The sequence below is a fragment of the Cetorhinus maximus genome, chromosome 29 (assembly GCF_964194155.1).
Source record: "Cetorhinus maximus chromosome 29, sCetMax3.hap1.1, whole genome shotgun sequence".
Lineage (NCBI taxonomy): Eukaryota > Metazoa > Chordata > Chondrichthyes > Lamniformes > Cetorhinidae > Cetorhinus > Cetorhinus maximus.
This window is the reverse complement of record NC_135907.1, coordinates 7832205-7849991: the sequence shown is the minus strand read 5'-3', so window position 1 is coordinate 7849991 and position 17787 is coordinate 7832205. Positions and strand designations below refer to the sequence as shown.

General features: G+C 42.3%; 1 protein-coding gene across 2 annotated transcripts in view; it reads left to right on the top strand.

The window, feature by feature from the left end:
- LOC144669596 (myosin-9-like) overlaps window positions 1–17787 on the top strand; it is a 183936-nt gene that overhangs the window by 121526 nt on the left and 44623 nt on the right. For both annotated transcript variants that reach the window (XM_078532119.1, XM_078532118.1), the window contains 4 exons: window positions 8700–8860; window positions 13906–14014; window positions 16566–16697; window positions 17052–17258. In XM_078532119.1, coding sequence (XP_078388245.1) covers window positions 8700–8860; window positions 13906–14014; window positions 16566–16697; window positions 17052–17258 — 609 coding nt within the window. The remainder of the gene's footprint in view (window positions 1–8699; window positions 8861–13905; window positions 14015–16565; window positions 16698–17051; window positions 17259–17787) is intronic.

The following is a 17787-nucleotide window of genomic DNA, read 5'->3' as shown; positions in this document are numbered from 1 at the left end:
GAATAAACTAATAATACCAGTTACTTGTTTGCCTGTCCCTTCTGCACAAAACTGGAAATCAAATACTGGAGTTTGAGAAGAGAAGAAGAAAAAAGCACCACCTCCCCGCCCGTCACTGAACTCCCCACTCAGCACACTTTACTTCTTACAGTAAACCTTACCTAAAGCACACACACACACACCCACCCCTTCCCCCACCCCCCACCGTGCACTGGAGAAAGAGTGTCCCAGAGGGCTTAAGGACAGAATCAATATGGTTAGAGCTAAGGAACAAAAAGGGTGCAATTGCATTGCTCGGTGTAGTTTATACACCGCCAACTGGTGGAAAGGATGTGGAGGAACAAATTGGCAGGGAAATTACAAGAGCTGCAGACATTAATGGAGGACTTCAATTACCCACATGTAGGCTGGGACAGCGGTAGTGTAATGGGCAGAGAGGGGAAAGAGTTCCTAGATTGTGTTCAGGAGAATTTTATGCAGCACCGCATCTCCAGTCCAACAAGAAAGGATGCACTGTTGGACCTGGTTCTTGGAATGAGAAGGGCCAAGTAGATCAAGCGTTATTAGGGGAACATTTAGGAGACAGTGGTCATTGTATTGTAAGGTTTAGGATGACGGTAGAAAAGGACAATGTACAATCCAAAGTAAGAATAACTAACTGGGGGAGAACTGCCTTCAATGGGGCAAGAATGGAGCTGGGCTGGATAAACTGTAACCCAAGGTTGACAGGAAAAACTGTGGCTGAACAATGGGCTACCTTCAAAGAAGAAATGGTTTGGGCACAGCCAAGGTATGGGGGAGGCAGTGGCTTAGTGGTATTATCACTGGACTAGTAATCCAGAGACCCAGGGCAATGCTTTCCAACAGGTACGAGGTACTTGCTCCCTGTGTGGATGAGGAAGAGGGCTGTAGGGAGGATGAGCCAGCTGACCACGGCACCGTGGCACAGGAGGCCATTCAAGAGGGGACAGCAAAAAGACAAGTGGTAGTTGTACGGGGATTCTATAATTAGGGGAATTGATAGCTTCCTTTGTAAGCAGGATCTAGAGTCCCGCATGGTATGTTGCCTGCCCGCTGCCAGGGTGAGGGACATCTCTGACCGGCTTGAAAGGATATTGGAGAGGGAGGGGGGAGGATCCAGTTGTTGTGGTCCATGTCGGGACAAATAACATAGGTAAGACTAGGAAAGAGGACCTGTTTGGGGATTATCAGGAACTAGGAACTAAATTAAAGAACAGGTCCTCAAGGGTTATAATCTCCGTATTACTACCCGAGCCACGTGCAAATTGGCATAGGGACGCGAGAATAAGGGAAGTAAACACGTGACTAAAGGAGTGGTGCAGGAAAGAGGGGTTCCATTTCGTGGGGCACTGGCATCAGTATTGGAACAGGAGGGATCTGTACCGTTGGGACGGTCTCCACCTGAACCGATCTGGGACTAATGTTCTAGCGAAAAGGGTAGGTCAACAGGTCAACAAAAATAGGGTGGTCAACAGGACTTTAAACTAGAAAGTTGGGGGGGAGGGAAGGGTAAAACTCCAAGAAGCATGACTAATGGGAAACAAAGCAGCAGGTTAGCGTGTGGGGGGGGGTGGATTCAACTTCATGGAAAATTATGAAAAAACTGAAAAGAAAGGAGAGCCCAGGAGAGGCTATTACAGTCTCCAGAACACAAAATAGGACAGAGTGTTTGGAAAGGGCTAGGAATCTAACTTCAAGCACATCAGATAAAGGGATGACAATGAGAAGGGGGACGGGAGATACAGGACTGAAGGTGTTGTATCTGAATGCACACAGTATACGAAATAAGGTAAATGAGCTTGTGGCGCAGATTGAAATTGGCAAGTATGATGTGGTGGGCATTACAGAGACATGGCTGCAAGGGGATCAAGACTGAGAGCTAAATATCCAAGGATATACATCCTATCGAAAAGATAGGCAGGTTGGCAGAGGGGGTGGGGTTGCTTGTTAGTAAGAAATGAAATTAAACCGATAGCAAGAAATGTAGGGTCAGATGATGTAGAATCTGTGTGGGTAGAGTTGAGGAAGTGCAAAGGTGAAAAAACCATAATGGGAGTTATGTACAGGCCTCAGAACAGTAGTCAGGATGTTGGGCACAAGATACACCAGGAGAGAGAAAAGATGTGTAAGAAAGGCAAGGTTACAGTGATCATGGGGGATTTCAATATGCAGGTAGACTGGGAAAATCAGGTTGGTAGTGGATCCCAAGAAAAGGAATTTGTGGAATGTCTACGAGATGGCTTTTTGGAGCAGCTTGTGGTGGAGCCCACTAGGGAACAGGCAATTCTAGATTTAGTGATGTGTAATGAGGCAGATTTGATAAGGGAGCTTAAGGTGAAGGAACCCTTAGGAGGAAGTGACCATAATATGATAGAATTTACCCTGCAATTTGAGAAGAAAAAGCTGGAATCAGATGTAACGGTATTACAGTTGAATAAAGGCGACTACAGAGGCATGAGGGAGCAGCTGGCCAGAATTGACTGGGAGATGAGCCTAGCAGGAAAGACAGTGGAACAGCAATGGCAGGAGTTTCTGGGAGCAAAATGGGAGACACAGCAAAAATTCATCCCTAAGAAGAAGAAGCATACTAAAGGGAGGACGAGGCAACCATGGCTGACAAGGGAAGTCAGGGACAGCATAAAAGCTAAAGAGAAAGCATACAATGTGGCGAAGAGCAGTGGGAAACCAGGGGATTGGGAAGCCTACAAAGACCAACAGAGGACAACTAAAAAAGAAATAAGGAGGGAGAAGATTAAATATGAGGGTAAACTAGCCAGTAATATAAAAGAAGATTGCGAGAGTTTTTTTAGATATATAAAGGGTAAGAGAGAGGCAAAAGTGGGCATTGGGCTGCTGGAAAATGATGCTGGAGAAGTAGTAGTGAGGAACAAAGAAATGGCAGAGGAACTGAATAGGTACTTTGCGTCAGTCTTCACAGTGGAAGACACGAGTGACATCCCCAAAGTTCAAGAGATTTGGGGGGGCAGAGGTGAGTATGGTGGCCATTACCAAGGAGAAGGTGCTAGGGAAACTGAAAGGTCTGAAGGTGGATAAATCACCTGGGCCAGATGGATTACACCCCAGAGTTCTGAAGGAGATAGCTGAAGAGATAGTGGAGGCATTAGTGGTGATCTTTCAGGAATCACTAGATTCAGGGAGGTTCCCAGAGGACTGGGAAATCGCTAATGTAACCCCCCTGTTTAAGAAGGGAGTGAGGCAAAAAACAGGAAATTACAGGCCAATTAGCCTGACCTCGGTCGTTGGTAAGATTTTAGAGTCCATTATTAAGGATGAGATTTCAGAATACTTGGAAGTGCATGGTAAAATCGGGCAAAGTGAGCATGGTTTCATCAAGGGGAGGTCATGCCTGACAAATCTGTTAGAATTCTTTGAGGAGGTGACAAGTAGGTTAGACAAAGGAGAGCCAATGGATATTATCTACTTGGACTTCCAGAAGGCCTTTGACAAGATGCCGCTCAGGAGGTTGCTCAGTAAGATAAGAGCCCATGGTGTTAGAGGCAAGGTATTAGCATGGATAGAAGATTGGCTGTCTGGCAGGAGGCAGAGAGTGGGGATAAGGGGGTCCTTCTCAGGTTGGCGGCCGGTGACTAGTGGAGTTCCGCAGGGGTCAGTGTTGGGACCACAACTTTTAACTTTATACATTAATGATCTAGATGAAGGAACTGAGGGCGTTCTGGCTAAGTTTGCAGATGATACAAAGATAGGTGGATGGACAGGTAGTATTGAGGAGGTGGGGAGTCTGCAGAAGGATTTAGACAGGTTAGGAGAATGGGCAAAGTGGCAGATGGAATACAATGTGGAGAAGTGTGATGTCATGCACTTTGGTAGGAAGAATAGAGGCATGGACTATTTTCTAAATGGGGAGAGAATTCAGAAATCTGGAGTGCAAAGGGACTTGGGAGTCCTCGTCCAGGATTCTCTTAAGGCTAACCTGCAGGTTGAGTCGGTAGTTAAGAAGGCAAATGCAATGTTGGCATTTATTTCGAGAGGACTAGACTATAAAAGCAGGGATCTGCTGCTGAGGCTTTATAAGGCCCTGGTCAGACCACATTTAGAATATTGTGAGCAATTTTGGGCCCCGTATCTTAGGAAGGATGCGCTGGCCCTGGAGAGGGTCCAGAGGAGGTTCACGAGAATGATCCCAGGAATGAAAGGCTTAACATATGAGGAACGTTTGAGGACTGTGACTCTATACTCGATAGAGTTTAGAAGGATGAGGGGGGATCTGATTGAAACTTACAGAATACTGAAAGGCCTGGATAAAGTGGACGTGGGGAAGATGTTTCCATTAGTAGGAGAGACTAGGACCCGAGGGCACAGCCTCAGAGTAAAGGGAAGACCTTTTAGAACAGAGATGAGGAGAAACTTCTTTAGCCAGAGAGTGATGAATCTATGGAATTCATTGCCACAGAAGGCTGTGGAGGCCAGGTCATTGAGTGTATTTAAGACTGAGATAGACAAGTTCTTGATTGGTAAGGGGATCAAAGGTTACGGGGAGAAGGCGGGAGAATGGGGTTGAGAAACTTATCAGCCATGGTTGAATGGCGGAGCAGACTCGATGGGCTGATTGGCCTAATTTCTGCTCCTATGTCTTATGGTCTTAAGGTATATTCCCTCAAGGGAAAGGTAGGGCAAACAAACCCTAAGATCTCTGGATGAAAAAGGAGATAGAAGTTAAGATAAAGAAGAAAGTGTGCTTATGACAGGTGTCAGGTAGAAAATACAATTGAGAACCAAGCGGAATACAGAAGGTTCAGGGGGGAGGTGAAAAAGCAAATACGAGAAGCAAAGAGGAGTTATGAGAAAAGACTGGCAGTCAACATAAAGGGGAATCTCAAAGCCTTCTATCAGCACACAAATAGTAAAGGGGTGGTAAAAGGAGGAGTAGGGCCAATTAGGGACCAAAAAGGGAATTTACACATGGCAGGGGGCATGGCTGAGGCTTTAAATGAAAACTTTGCATATGTCTTTACCAAGGAAGCAGATGTTACCGAGGCCACGGTGACAGAGGAGGAAACTGTCCCTAGATGGATTGAAAATCGATAAGGAGGAAGTGTTGGGTACACTGCTGGTACTTAAAGCTGACAAGGCACTGGGGTCAGATGAGATGCATTCAATAATATTGAAGGAAGTAAGAGAGGAAATTGAAGGGGCAATGGCCATAATCTTTCAGTCTTCCCTAGACTCAGAGGACTGGAGAATGGCAAGCTTACACCCTTGTTCAAAAAACAAATGTAAGGATAAGTCCAGCAATTACATACCAGTTGGTTTAACTTCAGTGATGGGGAAGCTTCTTGAAGCAATTATTCAGGATAGAATTAATAGCCACATGGAAAAACGTTGGCTGATTAGGAAGAGCCAGCATGGATTTCCAAAGGGGAAATAGTGTTTAACTAACATGCTGGAGTCTTTTGAAAGGTAACAGAGAGGGTTGATGATGGTAATGCTATTGATGTGGTGTACATGGACTTTCAAAAGGCATTTGATACAGTGCCTCACAACAAACTTGAGAAAAGTTATAGCCCATGGAATAAGAGAGACAGCAGTGTGGATACAATATTAGCTGAGTAATAGTAACCAGAGGGTAATGGTTGATAGATACTTTTTGGGCTGGAGGAAGGTTTGTAGTGGAGTTCCCCAGGGGTCGGTATTGGGACCCTTGCTTTTCATGATACATATTAATGATCTAAATCTTGTTGTGCAGAGGACAATGTCAAAGTTTGCAGATGATACGAAACTTGGAAGCATTGTAAACTGAGGAGGACAGTATAAAACTTCAAAAGGGCGTAGGCAAGTTGGTGGAGTGGGCAGATAGGTGACAGATGAAGTTCAATGTGGAGAAGTGTGAGGTGATGCATTTTGGTAGGAAGAAGATGAAGAGACAGTATAAATTAAGAGGTACAATTCTTAAGGGGGTGCAGGAACAGAGGGACTTGACTATATGTGCATCGATCATTGAAGGTGGCAGGACAGGTGGAGAGCGCAGTTAATAAAGCATACAGTATCCTGTGCTTTATTAATAGGGGCATAGAGTACAAGAACAGGGAGATTATGCTGATCTTGTACAAGATACTGGTTAGACCTCAGCTGGAGTATTGTGTACAGTTCAGGGTGCCACACTATAAGAAGGATGTGAACACATTGGACAGACTGCAGAGGAGGTTTACAAGAATGGTTCCAGGGATGAGAAACTTCAGTTATGAAGATAGATTGGAGCTGTTCTCCATGGACAGGAGAAGTCTAGGAGGAGATTTGATAGAGATGTTCATATTCATGACAGGGTTGGATAGAGTAGATGGGGAGAGACTGTTCCTGCTTATAAAAGGATCGAGAATAAGAGCGCATAGATTTAAGGTGTTTTGCAAAAGATGAGGAAAGAACTTTTTCACACAGTGAATGGTTCGAGTCTGGAGTGCACTGACTGACTGCAAGTGTGGCGGAGGCAGGTTCAATCGAGGCATTCAAGAGGGCATTCTATTTTTTTTTAATAGAAACAATGCAAGGGTACGGGGCAAAGGCAGGAGAATGGAACTAAGTCATAATGCTATTCGGAGAGCTGGCTGCAAACACGATGGGCTGAATAGCCTCCTTCTGCACCATAACATTGTGATTCTGTGAAGCACTCTTTCTGTATCTCAGCCTTCTGCCTTCATGTGTCAATCTTTTTGGTCCCTAATTGGCCCCAGTCTCCTCTTACTACCCTTCTACTGTTTATATGCCTATAGAAGCTTTTTGTGCTCCCTTTTATGTAAGCTGCCAGCCTCTTATACTCTCTCTTTGCTTCACTTATTTAATTTACTCTTCGTCTCTGAACTTACAGCATTCAGCTTAGTTCTCACTTGTATGATCAACCTGATACTTGTCATATGCCCCCTTTTTTTTCTGTTTCATTTTATTTTCTAGTCTGTTTGGCCTGTATCGGTCCCACCTTCCCCGAACCAATCCAAATATCTCAGGAATGTAAAGCCGTTCCCCCTCCAGCATCTCTCCAACCACGCATTCATCTGTTCTATTCTATTTCTATACTCATAACGCGTGGCACCAAGGGTAATCGGAGATTGCTACTTTTGAGGCCATGCTTTCTAGTCTCTTTCCTAGCTTCCTAAATCCTGCCTGCAGGGCTGCATTCCTCTTTCTACCTATGTCAGTGGTATCAATATAGATCACGACTGCTGACTGATTGCTTATCTCCCTCACTTACTCTGCAGCTGCTCAGTGACATCCTTAAACCTGGCACATGGGAAACAGCATATACCAGCCTGGTTTTAAGTCTGCTGTGCAGAAAGCATGTCTGTTTCACAGACTAGAAAATCCTCTATCACCACTGCTTTCCAACTCTTCCTCCTGACCTCTGTATAGCTGGGTCACCTGTGTTGCCATAGACTTAGCTCTGGCTACACTCTCCAGAGGAACTATCACTCAGAATTCTAAATTGGTAACAAAAACAAAAATACCTGGAAAAACTCAGCAGGTCTGACAGCATCTGCGGAGAGGAATACAGTTAATATTTTGAGTCCGTATGACTCTTCAACAGAACTAAGGAAAAATAGAAAAGAGGTGAAATATAAGCTGGTTTAAGGGGGGTGGAGGTGGGACAGGTAGAGCTGGATAGAGGGCCAGTGATAGGTGGAGATTGCCAGAAGATGCCATAGACAAAAGGACAAAGTGGTGTTGACGGTGGTGATATTAGCTAAGCAATGTGCTAATGATGACATTAAGGGTAGAAAGCAGGATGAGCAAGGTACAGATAGCCCGGGTGGGGTGGGGGGAAGGGGGAGTTAGGCTGAAGGTAGAGATAAAACAATGGATGGAAATACATTTAAAAATAATGGAAATAGGTGGGAAAAGAAAAATATAGATAAATTTTTGGAAAAGGGGGGATCAGAAAGGGAGTGGGGATGGAGGAGAGAGTTCATGATCTAAAGTTGTTGAACTCAATATTCAGTCCGGAAGGCTGTAAAGTGCCTAGTCAGAAGATGAGGTGCTGTTCCTCCAGTTTGCATTGAGCTTCACTGGAACATTGCAGCAGGCCAAGGACGGACATGTGGGCATGAGAGCAGGGTGGTGTGTTGAAATGGCAAGCGAAAGGGAAGTCTGGGCCATGCTTGCGGACAGACCAAAGGTGTTCCGCAAAGCGGTCACCCAGTCTGCGTTTGGTTTCTCCAATGTCGAGGAAACCGTATAGGGAGCAGTGAATGCAGTAGACTAAATTGAGGGAAGTGCGAGTGAAATGCTGCTTCACTTGACTATCTGTTTTGTTCTGCATGCAATGTCTTAGATGTAAAGCAACAGATAACTACTTTTGTCTAGATTAGCTGCCCTTTTCTGTTAGTATAATCTTGTGCTTGGAATATAGGTGCCAGGTTCCAGCACCTAGGTTGACTAAGAGGGCTTAGTGTTGTGAAACAGTCATTGCCTAGGCTCACATAGACTCCTGTCTTGTTATCAACTGATGTCTATACATCCAGTAGGGGCCATTGGCTTGCTACCAGGACTAAGAATTCTGACAATGCTCTGTGACTATCCCAATTGATATTTGATACCTCAGCTCATCTGAGTTTCAGATCATGGACCAATCAGGAGACCCTTGTTATAGCTATTCCTCGAAAAATCTTAAATCTGTTGGATTTCCCACCTGTATTGCTATATTATTACAGATCAGAGCTCTGGAGTTGGATCCTAACCTGTACCGGATTGGACAGAGTAAGGTTTTCTTCCGTGCTGGTGTATTGGCTCATCTCGAGGAAGAGAGAGACTTGAAGATCACCGATGTCATCATTGAATTCCAAGCCTTGTGCAGAGGCTATTTGGCAAGAAAGTAAGAAACTGATTTTTGAATGATTTTTAACTTTGGGAGTTGGGGTTTGAGTCTTGTTATTGCTCTCCAAACCTCATTAAAAGTTATAGTAATTCTAGAGGGAATGTAGAAATCTGATTCCTTTGCTTGGGTTAAGTAAATTTGGGAATATTTTTGATCTAAGTAACCATCCATTGGGTCTTTTCCAATGTCTGTCTGCCCATTGGAGGCATGAGAGTAGTAGCTTTGGAGTGACATTTCTTTGTGATGTAGTGAAGCTGTGATCAGTACTCTGTTTACTGGGTTTTGAACTGGTACATATCACACATACATCCTGAACTTTTATTCCCCCTACATTGATACATTACAAGTCTTGCTTTTCCTCCTCTTGTTCCATTTAGCTGGCTGTAATTTATTCCGCCCTTATTCCTCTCTTGCCAGCTCCATGCCTTGAAAAAAGATAAGTCAATAAGGATTAGATAATTACAATTCACATGAACTAATGGAAGTTTAAGCCATATTTTTCAATGTACTTGTACAGTCATTTCTGACTACAACCCACAGTTTAGATGAGAGTCTATTTGAGTGGCCTGAGACACTAGTATCCAAGCCCCACATTTAGCTAAGGCAGCTGTTTTTTTTCTTAATAGAAATTACACTGGGTTTTGAAATATTACTTTGTTCTCCTGGCTTAGGCTGCAATTTGTTGACTAAGTTGAGGCAAACTATCTGTACCCAGCTGTCTACCAGTCTGCATTTACAATTTGCGTTGCATTTCTTTGTTTTCTGTCTCTGTGGGCCATCGGTTAATGGAATGCTGAGATTAGGCAATTCTGTTGTTAATCACAGCCACAATGCTGCATTCTAAAGTAGATAGAACATGCTGATACATGAACATGACCAAATACTCATTCTGCATTCCTAAACTCCTGTCTGCTGATGACTATCATATGTCTGATCTCACAAACCTTTCCTAGGAATACGATCAAGCCAAGTATTTGATCCAAAACCTTTCATAATTTTAAAGACCTATTAGATCACCCCATAGCTAATTTTTTCAAGAGAAGAGACCCAGCTTGTCAATTCTTTCCTGATTTTGTTTTTAAACTGTCAAATTTCAGAACAAAATCACCACCCTTACTTTATCTAAATATGCTATTGTGATACATGAAGCCAGTCGTTGCTGAGAGAGTGCACATTAGATTAAAGAAACAGGCCATTCAGCCCAGCTAGTCAATGCCATTATTTATGCTCCACTCGAGCCTCCTCCCATCTTATATTGATGGCCTCTAGTTGTGCTCTTCCCCATAAGGAAAAACATTCTCTTTGTATCCATTCTATCAAAACCTATGATAATTTTAAAGACCTCTATTAGGTTACCCCTTAGCCTAATTTTGTTCAAAAGAAAAGAGATCCAGCCTATCAATCCTCTCCTGATATGTGTACCCAAGCGTTTCTGGAATTACACATTGTAAATCTTCTCTGCACCTTCTCCAGTGCCTCTATATATCCTTTTTTATAATATGGCAACCTGAACCACACACAGTGCAATGTGGTCTAACCAATGTTCCATACAGTTTAGCATAACTCCCCTACTTTTAATTTTTATTCCTCGAGAAATAAAGGTGGGGTGGGCGGTGGGGGGGGAGGTGTAGCGTGGTTAGCTCAGTTGGCTAGATGGCTAACATGTTGTTCAGAATAATGCCAACAGCATGTGTTCGAACCTGTTTCTACTAAGGTAGACTTAGGGCCTGCCTCCTCGTCCTGCCCTGAAGTGGAGGACAATGGCAAACCACCACTGACAAAACCTACCAAGAAAATGGCTCAGGATGAAACATCAGACAACGAGCCAATGACCTGCCTCCAGACAGACCGCACATGAATGAATGAGAAATGTGTTTTTATAGCCTAACTAACCTTTGGTGCAACTTTTAATGATTGTGTAAGATCCTTTTGTTACTCTGTGTGCTCTGTCTGGAGGCAGGTACCTGGCTCGTTGTCTGATGTTTCATCCTGAGCTATTTTCTTGGTAGTTTTTGCCAGTGGTGATTTACCATTATCTTCCACTCAAGAGCAGGGTGAGGAGGCAGGTCCCAAGTCTACCTTAGTGGGAACAGGGACCTAACCCATGCTGTTGGTGGTGTTATGAATGACATGTCTATCCCACTGAGACTTGCTCCTGCCAAATCATAAATGACTCCTCTATTCTTTGTACCAAAATTAACTACTACTCATTTATCTGTGTTGAGCCTCATGCCATTTATTTGCCCATTCTCCAAGTTGATCCCAGCTGATGTTACTGCTGGACAAGCCAAATACCAGGGGGGAGCCTGGCTTAATAGATCCTAACTTGTATTTTTTTGTTTAGATACATGGAGAGTGGCTATTGAACAGAGTCAGAGAAGTCAGCTGATAAATTTTTAAGAAAAGAATAAAACATTTATTCAACAAGAAAAGATTAACTATGTTACAATACTCCTTCACCCACAACTACACCTTTACAGATATATATAGATTTGTAAGGATAGCACAAGTTACAAAAGCTATCTTCTACTCTAATGTTCACTGTCCATGTAAACCTATAGGTGACCTGTGATCAGACATACCACATTCTCAAATCAAATGACAGATGCCACCCCAAACAGGTGCTATGGATCTTTCATCAGCTCTCCCTAGACGCTTGTCACACCATGAGCCAACTCACTGAGCACTGTCTTTTACATGAGGATTTCCAAGCTCCACTCTCGAACAACTCGCTTTGGAATCTTCTCCCAAACCGATGCTTTCTCTCATGCGCCTTCCACAAGGGTCCACTTCCAAGGTTTTGAATTCTTCTTCCAATGTTCCTCTCCCCTGGTTCACCACTTGTATTCAAACTTTCTTCCACACACACTCCCACTGACTCAGCCATCAACGGTACACCACTGCTTCACATGCCCATATAGAGTTACAGTCCTTCAGCTCTCTCCTTGGATCTTCTGGCTACTTGCATGCCTATATTGCTTTAAATCTACTTCCTGCAGCTTTCTTCCTTTAAGCTTGAAGCCTTTCTCTGCTCCTCACTCTTAACTTCATTTAACAGGACCTTTTCCAGGTTCCTGTCCCTTTCCTTTGACATAACTTCCCTCTTGGGACCTTTCCTGTTCCACTCCCCTGGATTTGGGGACTTTCTTCGTTAGATTCTGGAACCTATTTCTGCCATTTCCTCTCCTGTCCAGCTTCCCCTGGCAGCTGGCTTCAACTTCAGTTTGGGACTTGCTATCTGTCCTTCCTTTTCTGCAACTGCTCCCAACTGAGCAGTGTCTGTCTGTACCCCAGTTACTAGGCAACACCACAGTTTTTTTTTTCCTACTCTTGTTTGCTTTGACTCTTTAAGAGTTGTAAAAATCTCATTAGAAATGCAGGTATGCAAACAGAGCTTTAGACCTGCTGTCTCCACTCAAAATGAAACTAGATCTCAGATTTCACCTTTTAACCCACAAATAGAAAAAAATATAAATTGAACTTAAAGATATACCTTATTCTTAATGCACCCAAATACACATATAACTTAAACTTTCTCTATTTCCTAACACAGTCCTCTGTCACTGCACCTTTTTATGGATGCATTATTAAATGTGTAGTAATGCCACTGCGAACCCTTCCCTAGATTATTTTAAAGTACTCTGATACAATCCATCCAGACCAGGTCCTTTGTCTTCTGAATTTGTTTAGCTTGTTCAATGCATTCCCTTTTTATTTTAAATGCATTTAATCTCATTATTCATGTCATCGTTCATGTTACTCATCTCATCATTCAATGTATGCTTAATTGTTCTAACTCCCTTGTAAATACCAAAGCAAAATAATTTTTTAACATTTCTGCCATCTTTCTATCATTACCTGCAGTATTATCCTGTCTATCCCTTAATTTCCCTATTCCCATCACAGCTTTATTTTGTTGATCCTATAAAATATTTTGTTATTTTCCTTTGTTCCGTGATAATTTAATTTCATAGTACCTCTTTGCCTTCTTAGTTGTTTTTTTTTACTTCGCTCTTAATCTCTTCGTATTCTTGTATAATCCTCTGATGGCTATGTATTTAGTGTATGCATCTTTTCCTAAACCTCAGTTGTTCCCTTATGTTCTTATTCATTCATGGAGTTCCACTAGTGTTTACTTTGCTCTTTCCTTTTAGTGGAAATATATTTTCCCTGCACTCTGAAGAACATTTTAAATATTTCCCATTGTTCTACATCATTGTTTGCTAATATAGTTGCCTATTTTATTTTCCCAAGTTCTATTCTCAGCCCCTCAAAGCCATTTTTAATCCAATCTACTAGCTTGTTTTTCATCATAACTATGATCACCTTAAAGTGTATTATATTATGGTCACTGTTGCCTAGGTGTTCCCTTACTTTTAGTTCTCTTATCTGCTCTCGTTCACTCCCCATTACTAGATCCAATTGCAAATCATCCCATTTTGGGCTTTTTATATATTGGGTTAGAAAGGAGTCTTGTACACATTGTAGGAACTCTATTCCCTTATCCCCTTTACCTGCCTCTTCTGCCCGCTTAATATCAGGGTAGTTGAAATGCCCCGTGATGATTCTTTTTTTCTCTCAATTCCCTAACTTGTTTGCATATTCTTCCTGTACCTCCCTTCCACTGCGAGGTGGTCTGTAGACTACATCCAACAGTGTGATTGATCCATTATTATCTTTTATCTTTGTCAATATGGATTCTATTTTTGTCTTGCTGCATCCCTTTTTTTTCTACTGCCATTATCCTGAATAAATACAGCTACTCCACATCCCTGTTTTCCTCCTCTATCGTTTCTAAATATATTTTACCTTGCAATGCCTCAGGAATTCCTGCCATGTCTGGCTCCTCCCAATTCATGATTATCTTCAGTTTCCCTGTTTTGGTACAGACACTTGTGCATTGCTCACCTATAATAGGATTTCCTCCTGTTTTATGTTTAATCATGCTTTTAGACTCCTGTTCTATAACTGAGTCCTCTAAGAATATGTGGTGCTTGTGCTGCTATTATGGGAGCTGTTTTCTAATTGCTAGTGTATTACAGGGCCTTTGCCAGACGCCAGCAGCAGTTAAATGCCATGAAGGTGATACAGAGAAACTGTGCTGCTTACCTGAAATTGCGTAACTGGCAGTGGTGGAGACTGTTCACAAAGGCAAGTATGAATTCCACCCCTTAGAAAAAATGTCTGTCTTAAAAGGAGCTTGCAACTTTTTCTGCTTTATCCTAGATATTAAAGTATATAGTAATTTGTAAATTTCTGCAATCAGTGGATACTCTATTTATATTAGAGAATGCTGGAAATACTTAGTAAGTCAGGCTGTATCTGTGGAGAAGAACAAGGTTGATATTTCAGGTTGATAACCCTTTGTCAAAACTGGAAAAATATAGAGATGTAACAGTTTTTAGGCAGGTACAGAGGCAGGGAAAGTAGATGGAGAGGAAAGAAGAAAAATGCTAGGCCTGTGATAAGGCAAAAGGCAGGATCGATTGAATGACAAAAGGGATGAATGGTGCAAGACAAAAAAGGGTAGTAATGGGACAGGTAAAGACACAGTGGGTCTAGAGGAGCTACAAATGGCAACAGCAGAATCATTACCAGCACCTACTGTCCAAAAAAAATGGGAGCAGTGTTTATGATGTGAAATTGTTGAGACAAAAAGTTGTAAAATTTCTAATTGAAAATGAGTTGCTGTTCCTGAAGCTTCCATTGAGTTTCATTGGAACGGTGTAGGAGGCCGAGGACAGAAGTGGGAGTAGACAGAATTAAAATGGCAAATGACAGGAAGTTTAGACTTCCAGACTGAATGCAGGTATTCAGTAAAGTAATTGCCCAATCTCTGTTTGGTCTCTCCAGTGTAGAAGAGACCACGTTGTGAGCAGCAAATATAGTAAATTAAGTTGAAAGTAACCAAATCACCATTTCATCTGGAAAGAGTGTTTGGGAAAGGAAGGTGGCCAAAGAGTAGGTGTTGCATTTCCTGCACTTGCAGTTGTAGGGGAGAAAGTGATGGAAAAATGGACCAGGGTGTTGGAGAGGAAACAGTTCCTTTGGAATACTGAAAGGGATGAGGAAGGTGTGTTTGGTGGTGGAAATGGCAGAGGATGATCTGCTGAATGTGGAAGCTGATGGAATGGAAGGTGAGGACAAGGGGAAATCCATCATAATTCTGGGAAGAGAAGGGGTGAAGGTAGAAGTGCACAAAATGCACAGTGTAGGCCCCTGTCAACCAAAGTGAAGGGGAATATTCAGTTGAAGAAAATGGAAAACACACTGGAAGCACTACTGTGGAAGGTGATGTCATCAGAACAGACGTGGCCGAGATACAGAAACTGAGAAAATTGGAATTTTTAAACTTGATCATATAAATTGAAGTTGGCTGCCTTGGATTTTGGAGGTAAAGTACTCTTAGCATGGCACCAACCACAGTTCCTTACCCCAAGACTGGAATTTTGGATGTTTAAAACTGATACTGAATATTTCTGAAAATTGTAAGCATTTTAAAAAGAAAAAGAAGGCATATGGCAAACAGGAGCAAGATTTAGTTAACAAGCAGGAAGAGTATCGAAGGAGTTGTAAAAGCTAAGGAGACAAATGAAAGTTGAGAGAAGATTAACCGACAACATTATAAAATGTTTTGGAGTTTAAAAGTTATAAATTGTAAGTGGTAAACTTACACTTTAAGTGTAAGGCTACTGGGGCTATTACAGCCCCAGAGGGAAATCTTCCTGTAGAGGCAGAGAACATGGCTAAAATATGATTACTTTATCTTCACAAAAAAGTGGATGATGCGAAGGTTACATTGGAAGAGTTATAAGTTAGGATAGGAATGAATAGAAAAGATGTGCTAAAAGGATTAACATTACTAAAAGTTGGTAAGGCACCTGCTTGAGATGAAATGCATCCTAGGATGCTGAAAGAAACAAAGGTAGAAATAACAGGTATTGTCACCATATTTCAATCCCTATTGGATACAGGAGTAGCACCGGCTGGGAAGTGTTTTGCAGTAATGTTCCCAAACAGTCAGCTTTGGGTCCATTGCTCTTTTTGATTTTTGCATATGACCTAGCCTCCTAGCCTCAGGTTTAGGGAGCAGCATTATAAAGTTTGTGACGAAACATGGCATTGTAGAAGATGATGAGAATAGACAGATGGTAAAATGGGCAGAAACATGGCAGTTGGAGTTCAGTGCAGAGAAGTGTGTAATGATGCATTTCAGAGGACTACCTATGAAAGACAATATACTATAAATGGCTCCATTTTGAAAAGTATAGATGAGCAGAGAGTTTGGTGCCATATACACAGATCCTTAAAGGTGGCAGGGCATTTGATAGAGTGGTTAAGAAAGCGTTTTGGCTATTTGAGTTTATAAACTGAGGAATAGAACAATAAAAGGAAATCATTCAGCATTTCAATCCAGAAACCACATCAATTGTGTCTGGAAAATGGACATTGTCACCAATTCAACTAAGAATGCTCCATTGATTATTCTGAGGAAATTTGAAAGGGTAATGTAGAGTCTTTTCTAAATTGCTGTCTTGCCATAACTGAACTAAATGTGCTTCATGCCACCCTATGAAAAAACTGAGTTCTATTACCTTGCATTGTCACCCTTTTATGCCTTTGTGTACAAGCATTTTTTGGATTCATTTTCTGAAAAATTATCAGGTTGTCGCTTCTAACAACTGTACTTTAATGTACACAGGTGAAGCCATTGTTGCAAGTAAGTCGACAGGAGGAGGAAATGATAGCCAAAGAGGACGAGTTGCTCAAAACCAAGGAGAAACAGTTGCAAACAGAACAGAGAATGTCTGAGCTGGAGGAGCAACAGACCCAGGTGAAAGTCTTCCCTTATACATAACAAGCTAACCCTGGGGAAAAACATTAACACTAAAATTGCAAATGACCTTGAGATTGAGTGGTTCTTGGGCTGGTTTGAAATTCCATCCCTACTGTTTTCACTGGGAATACTTCTAGTTGACCTGACTGGAGAAATCCAAAACTGACAATTTTTTATTTTAAATATTGGGTAATATTTTGATCAAAACATATTTTCCCCTTCTTCCAAACACCCATTCACCCCAAAGTTTCCTTTATTTAACCTCTCGTGGGAATAGTCGTCTTCTAATTGGAAATGATGGTCTGGGGTTTTAACTCACCTATTGATGTCAACTTGCCAATTGTCTTGCAGTTGCTGGTTGAGAAGTCTGCTCTGCAGGAGCAGCTACAGGCTGAGACTGAGCTCTGTGCAGAGGCTGAGGAGATGAGGGCACGTCTTGCAGCCAAGAAGCAGGAACTGGAGGAGATCCTGCATGACCTGGAAGCGCGTGTAGAGGAGGAGGAAGAACGCTGTCAGCAGATGATGACAGATAAGAAGAAAATGCAGCAAAACATCCAGGTAAAGTTGCTGTATCCTCTTGTAGGGTAAGCTGGAGTGTTAGACTTGCTGCATTGAATTCCCTGCTCCTTCCAACCCTAGGAAGATATGTGAGAGTAAATGTCAGATTTTTTCCTTTATCATCTAAGAAAATGTTAAATATTTTGGAGTGAGGTTTGGTGTAGTACCGATGGTCTGTTAGATATCAAACCACCCATGCACTGGGATTAGTTTATTTTTTGGCTGGTAATGAGAGTTGACTGTGAGCTATTGCCAAAGCAAACACTCAGTTTGTTAATCAGCTGTGAGGGCTGCCAGGAACCATGATCAAAGACCATAAGACTTAGGAGCAGAACTTAGGCCCTTCGGCCCATCGAGTCCGCTCTGTCATTCGATCATGGCTGATAAGTTTCTCAACCCCATTCTCCTGCCTTATCCCCGTAACCTTTGATCCCCTTACCAATCAAGAACCTACCTATCTCGGTCTTAAATACACTCAATGACCCGGCTTCCACAGCCTTCTGTGGCAATGAATTCCATAGATTCACCA